The sequence below is a fragment of the Trachurus japonicus genome, chromosome 8 (genome assembly GCF_045865225.1).
Source record: "Trachurus japonicus isolate A0001 chromosome 8, Traja_1.0".
NCBI classification, from domain to species: domain Eukaryota; kingdom Metazoa; phylum Chordata; class Actinopteri; order Carangiformes; family Carangidae; genus Trachurus; species Trachurus japonicus.
The window spans coordinates 48319-61436 of NC_140914.1; the positions used below are offsets into that span (position 1 = coordinate 48319).

The 13118-nt window shown below is 40.2% G+C and overlaps 2 protein-coding genes across 2 annotated transcripts in view; both read left to right on the forward strand.

Moving 5' to 3' along the window:
- cdc27 (cell division cycle 27) overlaps positions 1 to 13118 on the forward strand; it is a 127365-nt gene that overhangs the window by 46244 nt on the left and 68003 nt on the right. The gene's annotated exons all lie outside the window — the stretch shown is intronic.
- LOC146982221 (uncharacterized) lies at positions 5801 to 9527 on the forward strand. The gene is made up of 4 exons (XM_085785551.1): positions 5801 to 6619; positions 6779 to 6934; positions 7488 to 7580; positions 9219 to 9527. Exons 1-4 carry the CDS (start codon positions 5801 to 5803, stop codon positions 9525 to 9527), a joined length of 1377 nt encoding a protein of 458 aa, XP_085641677.1.

Genomic DNA, 13118 nt, shown 5'->3' on the forward strand with positions numbered 1-13118 from the left:
GGTACCTGAGCTGCTGCTATTAGTCGCTGCCATTGTTGTTGTGAACAGCGGGCCGCAAAGCATCTTGGGATATGCACTCAAAAAACTGATTCAAGCCCTTCTTTGATGTGACACATTTAATTGTTGTTTGATTTACTCAAATACATCTATTAAAAACTTATACATGTACATTTAATTGAGATAACATAATAATTTCACCTTGACATTCGCTAACTCAAAAAAAATGAGTTTCACTTGAATTGGGACCACCCACTGCGCATGTGCGAGGCAACACGCTCCAACCGTCTCTTTCTCACATTCTCCCGGTCTTCCTCGCTTCATTCTTCTCGGAGTCGGACATCTTCCTTGACACTGCTGCGAGATATAGCTGTTTTCCACTCAATGGTGAGTATTTTATTTTGTTGCATTTATAAAGCTGTTGCTGTTAACGGACCGTAAAGCCGTACGAGTTTTACCATCAGTGAAGTGAAGTCGCTAGCTAAGATAGCTACAGGAGGGAAAATACAGTTGAGTACGTCCTTGACTTTCATGGCTTATAAAAGCAAATTTGTCAAAAATCGCCGTTTTAAATGCTGTGTGTGTGATTCATGTGATGTCTATACAGTGTACAACACCAAAGGCTAGCCAACAGAGCCAACAGCCAGTCAGCCATGAAAATAGAGAGAGAAAAAACGGAATTCTGCATATTAAGTAGCCATGTGCTTCTGTTTGTTTGAGAAATGGTGGAAGACGGAGTGGTTATGGTTATCATAGATTAGTCGCTAACGGTTAGCTACCAGTTTGACTTTAATAACTCAGTGACTCAATAAACGGTCCATTAAAAAATTCTCCAGCGGATATCTGAGTTACAACGTGACTGAGCTAACTGGAGTAGTTTCATGTCATGTCCGACAACGAGAGGGTTTTAACAGCTGACGTCCTGCTGTTAGCTTAGCTACCGCCGTTAGCTTAGCTGCTGCTATTGGGTGTCCCTGTCAGCTGCAGCCACTGAGGCACCGTAATAAGTCCCCCAAACGGAATAAATACAACACATAGCAACACGAAATACACACACACAGAGAAATAGTAATGTTTCTTCAATCATTTCAGATTTGTCTAAACGCTGATAGGGCGTGAAAAACATGATATATATAGCTAAACTCTCGTTCGTTTTCTACCCAGAAGTAGTTGTAAACAACAAGGCGATTCGGTGCAGGCTGTCTTTTTAAATTGAGCAAACAAGGATTCTCTCTCTCTCTGTCTGCCTGTCTCTCTCTCTCCCAGCATTGGCTATGTCTGCTTGATTTGTCTTGGGCTGCAACTAAAGATTATTAACAATTCATACATAATCTGCCCTGAACTGATATTCACCTAAAAGTTTTCAAGTGTGTATATACAGTAAACATTAAATAAATAAATGTGTGTGCCTGTATATATTTATTATTATTTATTTTTACCAGCTCTATACTTTTTTTGGTTTTTACCACATGTCAATATCTACTGGCTAATTTTGAAATGATCTGTTTGCCAAAATGACTTTCTGTGGGATTACAATGATGATTTGATTTTTTATTTGGTGTATTTTCATGACATGATGTATATATTATGTGAGGAAATGAAATTTTGAGTATCACTTAATATTTTTGTCTTATCTTTTGCAGTTTCATTAATGGTACCATGCTCCTGGAGGCAACCTCTTGGTGATTGTAAGTAATAGACAACCTATTTAATGCTGCCAAGGGTTGATCTATACAGTTTTCACATGTTAAATTTGAATTGTACTTATTGACTTTTCTCTCCTTTTCAGCATAATGAATGTGGAAGTGCAAAGAATGCAGTGTAGAACTACCTAGCAGGTATTTGTTGCTGAAGCATTTCAGGCAGACACATGGGCATTTTAGGGGTAGTTGTCACTTTCCATGTCCATACACAGATTGCCCTTGTACATTTAATACATGGACTAAGCTATTAAATCACACATATAAAAGTCATGCTAAGCAGCCAACTCCAAAGCCATTAGAAGTATCTACATTCCAGTGTCATGTGTGTTCTTGCAGAGAACTAGCTACAGAAAGAGATTTTTTTCAACACCTACATGGTCATCTCAGGCAGAATGAGACAGTTCCATGTGTGTTTTTAGGCTGTACATTTAAAACCAACGTTTACAGTACATTTAACACACACAAAAACAGGAAACACAACCAATATTCATTAAAAGACTTTCAAGCAAATCTCATCAGTACAAGTACTAATTTGAATCAGTCAGATAATTCTGCAGATGGGCTAACAGAATCCATAGACACAGATCATGAATACGAAACACTAAGTCGTGATAATTCTGCAGAGTTACACCCAACTAATTTTATTGAGGAGAAAATTGCATGCATTTTGTTGAAGTTGGAAAATATTGTTCATATTCCGAAAGCTGTAATTGATGAGGTCCTCTCAGAACTTCACTATGTATTAAGTACAGAATCTTTGCCTTCCACAAAAGCTACAGTTTCTGCTGTATTTCAGAGCCATAATCTAGAAGTTGAAGATTCAGTCGTTGATGAGCTTTCCACTGTTATATGTGAATCTAACCCATTAGGCATAGCTATTGCAAAGGATGGCCCTCTTGCTACTGCTTATAAACGTACACAATACTATACTTCTCATTTTAGGGTAGTGGAGCCAGTTGAGTACATACTAGATGCCCAAAAGAAAAGGACATTTCAGTACATACCTCTATTGCAATCTTTGCAGCAGTTGCTCTCTCATAAAGGTGTCCTTGATCATCTCGAAACTCCAAGAGTACAAAGCCAGCTATTGTCTTCCTTACAAGAGTACCAAACCATAAGAGACGGTCAGTACTTTAAACAAAATCCTTTCCTGTCTGAAGGTGAAGGATTTAGAATAGCACTTCATCTTTATGTTGATGATTTCGAGATATGTAACCCTCTCGGGACTTCTCGAAAAAAACACAAACTCTGTGGTGTCTACTGGGTTTTGGGTAATTTGCCACCAGGTTCCCATTCAAAACTAACCTCAATCTATTTAGCTGTTCTTTGCAAATCTGATGACGTCAAATCCTATGGCTTTAAAAAAGTGTTAGAGCCACTTTTGCAAGACCTGAATATACTAGAACAGCATGGGGTCTTTGTTTCGCAGGTTGGTCAGTTTGTTAAAGGTTCTGTGCAGTGTGTAATTGCTGACAATCTGGGTGCCCATGCGATAGGTGGTTTTGTTGAGAGTTTTTCTAGCGGGTCAGTGTGCAGATTTTGTACAGGGGATAAGTCAGAATTTCAGACCAAAGATGTGAAGTCTGGTGCTTTTCAACTTAGAACCAGAGATATCCACGACGTTCATGCTCTGTCTGCTCAGGAAAGTGAAACTACCTGCTGTGGTGTCAAAAAACAGTGTGTTTTAACAGAGCACCTTTCTCATTTTCATGTCAGCACTGGCTATCCTCCAGACATTGTGCATGACCTCTTTGAGGGTGTTGTTCCAGTCGAACTCGCACGCTGTATTAGTTTATTGATCTCGAAAAAATACTTTACTCTTGATTCCCTTAACACATTGATTCAAACATTTCCATACAAATGGGGAGACAAAACCAATCGCCCACATGCCATACCACGCTCTTTCACATCTAGAAACACTGTTGGCGGTAATGCACACGAAAATTGGGCATTGTTAAGATTTCTCCCCTTTCTGATTGGGCATATTGTACCAGAAGATGAACCAGCATGGCTGGTAATTTTGGATCTTAAGGATATTGTTGAGTTGGTCGTGGCCCCTGTACACACAGATGAGACCCTCGCATATCTTGAGGCCAAGATCTATGATCACAGACAGCGCTATCTTGAACTCTTTCCACATGTTAAGCTCCTACCTAAACATCACTTCGTAGAGCATTATCCGGAAATGATCCGTTGCTTTGGACCTCTGGTTGCATTGTGGACAATGAGGTTTGAGTCTAAGCATAGCTTTTTCAAGCAGGTTGCTCGGCACACAAACTGCTTTAAAAATATACCTCGCTCACTCGCTATTAAACATCAGTTTATGCTTGCCTATCACACACATGCCTCCACACTCAAGAAGTCATCCTTGGAGGTCACAGATGTCTCTGTCATGCCTGTCGATGTCCTTAGTGAGGACATAAGATCTAACCTGCATCAGAGATATCCAGAGGTGACTGAGGTCCATATGGCAAAACATTTGTCTCACAGTGGTGTATGTTACAGCAAAGGGATGCTCATTGTACATGGATCTGTAGATGGACTTCCAAAATTTAATGAGATTATTCAGCTGTGCATTGTAAAGGAGAAGCTGTGTTTTCTAGTGAGAGATGTCTGTGCTTGGTATAGGGAGCATTATGGTGGCTTTGAACTGTCTGCCTCACCTACTAGAGAGGTTGCCCTTATTGAGCATGGTGACTTGGAGGACCCATATCCCCTTGTGGAATACAGCGTTGGGGGTCTGCGCATGGTAATGTTGAAAAGATTTGTCATCGTTAAAGGTTGGTGATATTATTGAATATAAATAGTGGAGCTCAGCTGATGTATCAATTTTCTGATATTAGCCTGATTGAAGACATATTGTCTGCGTTGTCCCATGTGCTGATTTTGTCTGCGTTGTCTTATGTGCTGATTTTGTCTGTGTTGTCCCATGTGCTGATTTTTTTTCTTTTTAAAGAGCAAAATGCAGAAAAAAAGATAAATTGAAATTCAGAAGTTTATTTATAGGTTATCAAATATAATAATCATGTGTCAAGTGTTTGCTAAGCAGCCAACTTCAAAGCCATTAGAAGTATCTACATTCATCACGTCATGTGTGTTCTTGCAGAGAACTAGCTACAGAAAGAGATTTTTTTCAACACCTAAATGGTCATCTCAGGCAGAATGAGACAGTTCCATGTGTGTTTTTAGGCTGTACATTTAAAATTAACATTTATTTTACAGTACATTTAACACACACAAAAACAGGAAACGCAACCAATATTCATTAAAAGACTTTCAAGCAAATCTCATCAGTACAAGTACTAATTTGAATCAGTCAGATAATTCTGCAGATGGGCTAACAGAATCCATAGACACTGATCATGAATAGGAAACACTAAGTCGTGATAATATAAATAGTGGAACACAGTTGATGTATCATTTTACTGATATTAGCCTGATTGAAGACATATTGTCCCATGTGCTGATTTTGTCTGCGTTGTCCCATGTGCTTGATTTTTTTTTCTTTTTAAAGAGCACAATGCAGAAAAAAGATGAATTCAAATACATAAGATTATATATAGGTTATAAAATGTAATAATCATGTGTCAAGTGTTTGCTTAAACAGTCAACTCCAAAGCCATTAGAAGTATCTACATTCCAGTGTCATGTGTGTTCTTGCAGAGAACTAGCTGCAAAAAGAGAATAATAATCATGTGTCAAGTGTTTGATATTATATATGGTATTTGAGGGATCATTGCAAAAACTGTGTGTGGCTTAATCTAATACTATTTTTATTTTTCATTTAATGCAGTATATGGTGCTTATGTATTAATTTGTTGTGCTACTTGTCTGTTGTTTCAGATCAGGAGTAAAGGTGTACCACAATGGCAGATCCAGTTGTTCTACGGATCATCTTTGGTGATGGAACTGACTCAAGAAAATTGCACCTGGTTTCTGGAATTCCAGAAACAGTGGCTGAACTGCATAATCTTGTAAAGACATGCTTTCAATTGCATGAGGACTTCCGTATGCAGTACATGGATTCTGATTTTAAGGAGTTCATGAATCTCACTTCAACATCTGAAATCCAAAATAAGAGCACACTCAAAGTAATATACATGTCTCTCACACCACCGGAGGATACCTACATCACATTGTACCCAGTAGAACCGTCTGATGAGGCTACTACTAGCACAAATGCTCAGACATTTTCTTCTTCATCAGTAGCCTCATCAAGCAGCGCTGATACGCTCTACACATCGACTCCACATTCATCCCCAGAAATTCAGCTTGAGGGGTTGTCCTCCTGGCCCAAAGTCTTTGTGGTCCCTAAATTCACCTACGAGGCTGAATTTGAGCTACAGCAAAAGAACAATGAGTTTGAAACAAATGGAGCACACTTCAACCCTGGCCCAAAGCTAAAAGGTATCATCCTTGATGGTCTCGCTCAGGAAATGATGAAATACACCAAATACCCAAAAGACTACCAGTGTGAAGAGGTAGCAGCAGCTTTGACAAGGACCCATCCTTGTTTGGGGCAGCTAGGATCCAAGACGGGATTTTGGGGATGGAAACAGTCTCTAAAATATAAAATGCAAAATTATCGAACAAGGCTTGGGAGACTCGGTCATCCTGAAATCCGTGTGAACTCCTTGAAACATAAGCGAGAAGGCCAAGGCAAAGCTGCAGCTAATATCAAGAAGCCTAGAAAGGCTGAAGTTAACTACATTCCTCTACACCCAAAAGGTGAAACTGCAGAGAGCTTAGAGAACGAGAGAATTGCTTTATTGTCAGAACTGAAAAAGCGTGACAATGAAGTAGTGATAAAAGCAAAAATGGAGAAAACCTTCTCCCACAGACGCCTTGAAGTTGTGGAGCAGAGGCCTATGATAGGAGACTTCAAAAACAGATGGCCTGCTCTGTTTGAGCCAAATCAAGTAAGTAAATGTTTGTGTGCTGTCAATTTATATTATTGTTCATGGTGATTAATGGCTGCAGTTTGTATTTTTCAATAATCCTGCATCCCTTTAAGGCAGTATTTATAAAAAACAAAATAAAAAAAGTAAAATGTATGTACATTGTTGAAAATTTTTCAGGTGAATGCAGAGTTCTTACGCATCACCACCAAGCCACTGGAATCAAAGTTCCTGTCACAGTTTGACCACTTTTCGGACAAGCTAACAGAGATCTTCGCATGCAAAGGAGGAGTTAAGGGGCAAAAGATCAAACGCATCCTGGCAATTAAAGACCTGGTTAGTAAATACTTCAAATAAACTTTCACTGTCAGGTGGTAGTTTAGTTTTTTTCTGTAGCTGCTCAAGTACTTAACAACTGAAAATATGGTGTTTTGATAACACTAGGAAATTGATGCTACATGATTAGAGAAAAGGGGCTGTGGCTTTTGCCCAAACAAAAACTGTAACTACAGGAATGCACTGCAGTGCATCATACACAAAAAAACAGTCCTAGAACCAACACAAAATGGCATGCTGTCTGTCCTTGTACATGCACCTCTCCATGTAATGATAATCTGGTTTAAATTTGGCAAAGTATTCTTTTAATATCAGTAACATAAAGATGAACTGCACACAAATTACAACACATTGCCACACATTTTTACACTCTGGCCAGGTTTGAAAGCATTCCATGCTCTTACTAATCTCAAACCTACATGTACCTATTGCAGATATAATTTTAAGATAAGATGATGAGTCTTTGTCTCCCTTGGGAGAAATTCATTTTGGACAGACAGTCAAATTCCTGCACCACAATCACAACCAGATGTCTTTGTCTCCCATGTTTTAGTGCGATGACATCAGCGTAAGGAGGGAGTGCATCCTAAGAAGCCTTGTGGTCTACGTCAATGAAGACCCGGATGTGTTCTTTAAAGAGTATTTGGTAAGTTAATACATGTCTTTCTCATGTAGTATAATTGTTACCCATACGTATCACTAATGTAATCATGCAACATAAAGGATATTGCAACGCACATTTTTTCTACATTTCTTGCATTTATTTCACTGTATAGACTGTGAATTACATAGATACACATGACACACGCAGACACACCCACCTTTATAAGAAGGGATGGATTTGGGTTCTCAGTGAGTTTTGCTAAATATTTTCCATGTTAGATTCAAAGGGGATCACTGCATAGCTTTACAACTGAAGAGTGTTAGCCATAAAGCTGTTTCTAACATACCACTCCGCTCTCTTGCACTGCTACAGCCTTGGCTTTGACAGCTGCAGCATTTTTCAAAAATATCCAGCAGGTGAAGCTAGGTTCTGATAAGTACTATTAAGCCACGTTTCCACTGCAGCATACCGGCTCGACTTGACTCAGCCTTTTTGCGTTTCCATTACATGAAAGTACCTGGAATCTGGTACCCGGTACTATATTTTTTTTTTCCTGCCCGGCTGCGGTTCCAAAACGGCTGAAGCGCTACTAAAATGTGACGTGTAACATTGCGGACAGCTGATTGGTCAGAGAGTTGTCACCAGCGGCTGCAGGTCATCACATATCACCACATTTCAATAAATAAATGTTTTAAGATGAACAAACTATGCAAGCCTGGTCGCTTTTCCGCTGTCGCCCCTTCCCCTCCCCATCTGGCCATGTGGGTTTCAGTTCAGGAGACTCTTAAAGCAGATATCAGTGGAATGTTTTTGTTAATATAAGTCCTAAATAGTCCTATTTTCCGTCAGCAATCACTTACATGAAGTATTTCAGCCTAAACACGAGTCTCTCCGTCACTCTGCTCTGCTGTAACCCGAGGAGAAAATTTTCCTTGTGGGATACAAGTGTTATCCAATGAGGGGAGAGAACGGCATGAAGGGCTGTGTGTGCAGCCAAGGGATGCGCATGAATGTGGTGACGTAGCACGAGGACCAATTGATGCCTGACAAGGGCGGGGGCTGCTAACTCATGGTGCGTTCAAGGAAACTCGTACTTTGTGTTTTTCCTTCCTGTGAAGTCATACCAGTTCGATCTGGTACGAGTTCACGGGTCGGAAGTTACGAGTGGCCGTTATAGGGAACTTTCACAGACAACAGGACGGTAAAAACACGAGCTACGGGTTACCTGGAACGCTACCAAGTCGTAGTTGTGACTTGAAGCTGTAACTTACGGTTTCAAAAGCCTGCCTTGAACACAGCATTAGCCGAAACGGCCGTGCCGCTGTTATCTGCTTTAAGTTCTGAGTTGCGCTCGTGACGGAATGGAACGGAAAACCCAGAGTTTCCCTCATATCAGGGTTCACTTACTATGAGTTGTCACAAAACCCGCTCCCTGGAATACCCCCCTGGAAACAACACTGATGTGTGCAACCGGCGATTCTATTAAATCTGACACACCACCATCACTACCAATGGCCAGATATCTTAGGTCAATTGTTATAGGCTACAGCCGTCTTAGAATTGGCACCTGCTTTTTGATCAAGACAACTGATAAACTGTTGCATTTATATTTTGTATATGGTTTTCTGTTTGTTATTTAGCATTTTAATTAAATTTGTTTTCTGTGTTTGTGTTGTTCAGCCCACTGATGTTGAGGATGCAGAGAGGGACATCACCTCCACAGTCATGGGCATTTACACAATCCGAAGAGACGGACACGAGGAGCCTGACGACGTGGGAGTTGTGATTGAGGGTATTAAAGTCCTCAACAACCTTGGAAGTGTCACTACAGGCTTCATCATGCTATTTGGGCTCATTTATGCCCTTGATCTAGCCTTTCCCGAAAATCTGAAGTACACCTTCGAGTTCTTCCAGAAAATCATAATGAACCTGGATGGACACAAGCTGAATTCAAAAATACAGCAGCTGAAAATAAAACTCTTTTCATAAGGGACTCAGACTTTCCACTTGGTGGCCTTAGCCATTGTACAATTTGAAACTGTATTGTTGTGTTCCAAGTACTGGAAACTCGTTTTAAAGTCAGCAGAGTGATTTCTTTTCTTTTCTAAAATGTGAAAGGCAATGCAGTGTGTTCATTACAGCGAAAAAACTTAAGAGAAGAGAATAAATCCAAGCTCTCAGTCAAGTTCAAAGTCCTTGTATTTATCAGTTTAGTCTGAGCTTGGTGGAAATATTTCTATTTTTTGTACTGCTTCTATGTGTGAATGTGTTATATGTATATTTCATACCAGTTTTAGGCATTACAGTTAATGGTAAACAGTTCTTCCAGAAAATGATAATGCACCTGGATGGACACAAGCTGAATTTAAAAATAAAGCAGCTAAAAATAAAGCTCTTTTCATAAGGGACTCAGACTTTCCGCTTTGCAATTTATGGTAAAAACCAATGTAGTCTGAACTGGTAATACATTGCCTTAGCCATTGTACAATTTGAAACTGTATTGTTGTGTTCCAAGTCCTGGTAACTAGTTTTAAAGTCAGCAGAGTGATTTCTTTTCTTTTCTACAATGTGATAGGCAATGCAGTGTGTTCATTACAGCGAAAAAAACTTAAGAGAAGAGAATAAATCCAAGTTCAAAGTCATTTTATTTATCAGTTTAGTCTGAGCTTGGTGGGAATATTTGTACTGTTTCTATGTGTGAATGTGTTATATGTATTTTATACCAGTTTTAGGCATTACATATTGCAGTTAATGGTAAAAAATGTTCATGGTTGATCCCAACTTGTCACAACTTGCCTTAGCTTTGCTACCTGAAACAGATATCTGTGCTTGTAAAGACAGTTTTTCTGTGTATTGACACAAAGTCATGATGTTGTTGAGTAGATGTTACCAATCCGTTGATGAGTTTCATGTGGAAGTTCAACATATCTATGTAGGCTATATTTGGATGTGTTTTTGTCAGTTTTAAATAAAAACACATCAACCAGATTTGGTGTTATGTGTGTCTGTGTGGGGGTCACATGAAAAAAAGGAAGCATTTTGCCTCATTTTATTTTAGACTAATTATATTAATTTGAGTTGAAGAAATGTAAATCAGTTTAGGTCAACTAATGTAATTACTTTATTTTGACTGTATTTGATAAAATTGGGTTTGACCAACTCAATTTTATTGGGTTTGACCAACTCAATTTTATTGGGTTTGACCAACTCAATTTTATTGGGTTTGACCAACTCAATTTTATAATGTTACATGGAGACACTTAAATGGAGTTGGGGCTACATTAATTTAATGGGTGGAAAACCTGCCCACAATTTATTTGTGTTCATCCAATGAGTTATTTTTTTGAGTGTGGGAGGCCGCGAAGGATGGTAGCGGTGCATCCTCCGAATGCAGGGGAAAGGAGGACGCTGCAGGCTGCATTTGGAGGAGCCTTCGAATTTGGACGAATTGGGACAAGACAGCTTTCACGCAGCGCTGTGACGTAATCGGCCTTCAAATGCACCCTCCGAAGGCTGCAGCCCCTGAATTGGGACACAGCTTCTATCTCTAAACTTCTCTAAACTAACTCTAAGGCTGGATTGCACCAACAAGGTTTAACTTTAAAACCAGATTAAATCATGGTTTAAGTTTAAATCCTGTTGCACTGAACTTTAAACCTAGTTCAAAATTAAGACAGATTAGATTTAAACCTCCCTTTAAACCTCAGTTTAATTTTTACTGTAAAATTAGGTTTAATTTTAATCCTGTTGCACCAGAACTTTAAAATCCAGTTTAAACTGTGATCTAGGGTTAATTTTAAACTGACAATGGAGGAGGTTTAATTATTTTCAATGGCTGCATTTTTGAGGTGGAGTGAGCAAAATTATGAAGTTCCTTGAGGAAAATTGAGAGACAGGCAGCTCTGTCTCACAATTGTCTCTCTTTTGCTTTGTTTTGTTACACACAGAGACGTTTCTGGGTGGAGAGAGACGGTGTTTTCTCTGACAGAGCTCAGGTGAAGCTACTGCAGCAGAGTAGAAGCTCAGGGCTGCTAGCTGGGGGGGCAACCGCCATTCCGACATGCCGCCACTCCGACATTAGGCCCTAATTGTCGGAATGGCAACACTTTACCCTTTAATAAACGTCCCACCATTCCGACAATTTTCGTCTCCTAAGGTCGGAATGGCGGTATTTTTTTCTCTTTGAAACGTGTTGCCATTCCGACAAATCTTTTAAAAGCCTACCCCACCCCACCGCAACCCCCCCCCCCCCAAAAAAAAAAAAAAAAATAGGCCTAACACTATTTTGCACTAATGATATGCCCGCGCAAAATAGCAGTTTGCCCACGTTTGTCCAGTGCATCTCATTAAAGCACACAGATTGGTCAGATAATTCAAACGGCAGACGATTTCAAAGCATCAGATTTTAAGCAGAGGGACTCCACAACCTCGTAAACCAACGTAGGAGGAGATAGGCCTTGAACGGGAAGCAGACCGTGCTTTCAATCACACACTCCGAACCCACTTGTTGCACTTAAGAAAATATAATTCAGGGGGGAAAGGGCTTACAAACATGGACCAAAACGGCTCCAAAATACGCACAAAAATCCAAAAGAAACGAAAATTAACCAAAAGATTAACTAAACAGGTCGGTGTTTTACGCATGCCTCTGTGCGTCTGGCACACGCGTCTTGGACCTCTCCCACATTGGTTTGTGAATGAAAACTATATGTTCAGCTCCCCTTACATGTGAAATGTATTACTTATTATTATCTAACTATATGGACAGTGCCATGGATTTATCAGTGAAGAGTGAACTGCTGATATTTTGTAGTGCTGAAAGACAGCGGAAGCGCTGTCCGCTGTCTCGGTGCTGAAGAGAGAGAGAGAGAGAGAGACTCTGTACGCAACGAAATGTCATTTTACATGTAAGCGGAGCTGAACAGGCAGATGCGTAAAACACATATTTTGACTACTTCATGCTGTTGCTATTTTTTTTCAAGTTACCTTTCGTTTCCTTTGGATTTTTGTGCGTATTATGGAGCTGTTTGTAAGCCTTTTTACCCGGAGTAAATTCCCCAAAGTTGCAACAACTTGTAGTGATCCACTGGGTTTTGCCTGGCCAGCTGGGGTAGTTGATTTGCAGGTTTTTTTCATTGTGTATTAGGCCAGGGAAATGATCAATTATCCTTGTGGTTTGCGCACTGGGACGTGCGGACCTTTAATGAATGAATGAATGTTTCTTTTTTGCTGTAAGTTGTGTGCGTAATGTGTAAAAGTGCATTAGTGGGACCGAGGGTTTAAATGGGGAAGTGACGTGGTGAGAGGGGAAGAGAGTGAGAGACACAGTCGGCGTTTGGACGGCTGGCGTGGCGGCAATTCCAAAGCGGCATAGTGGATTATTTTTCTTTTTGGACACTGCACGGCCGGGCCCGTTTTCAGCCAAGCGGGACGAGGGAGAGGACTGGTGGTCACCTGGCGGAGCCGCGGCGTCTCTCCCGTGTGGACAGTAGGACAAACAAACTCTCTCTCACTCACCCTCACCACGCGCCAACACACACACACACACACACACACACACACACACACACACACACGGAC

Excerpts from the sequence above, each read along its gene's own strand:
- LOC146982221 (XM_085785551.1), top strand. The coding sequence starts at position 5,801 with ATGTCTCTCACACCACCGGAGGATACCTACATCACATTGTACCCAGTA. Across the intron at positions 6,935-7,487 it reads TCCTGGCAATTAAAGACCTG|TGCGATGACATCAGCGTAAG; the intron begins GTTAGTAAATAC and ends CCCATGTTTTAG. Across the intron at positions 7,581-9,218 it reads TGTTCTTTAAAGAGTATTTG|CCCACTGATGTTGAGGATGC; the intron begins GTAAGTTAATAC and ends TGTGTTGTTCAG.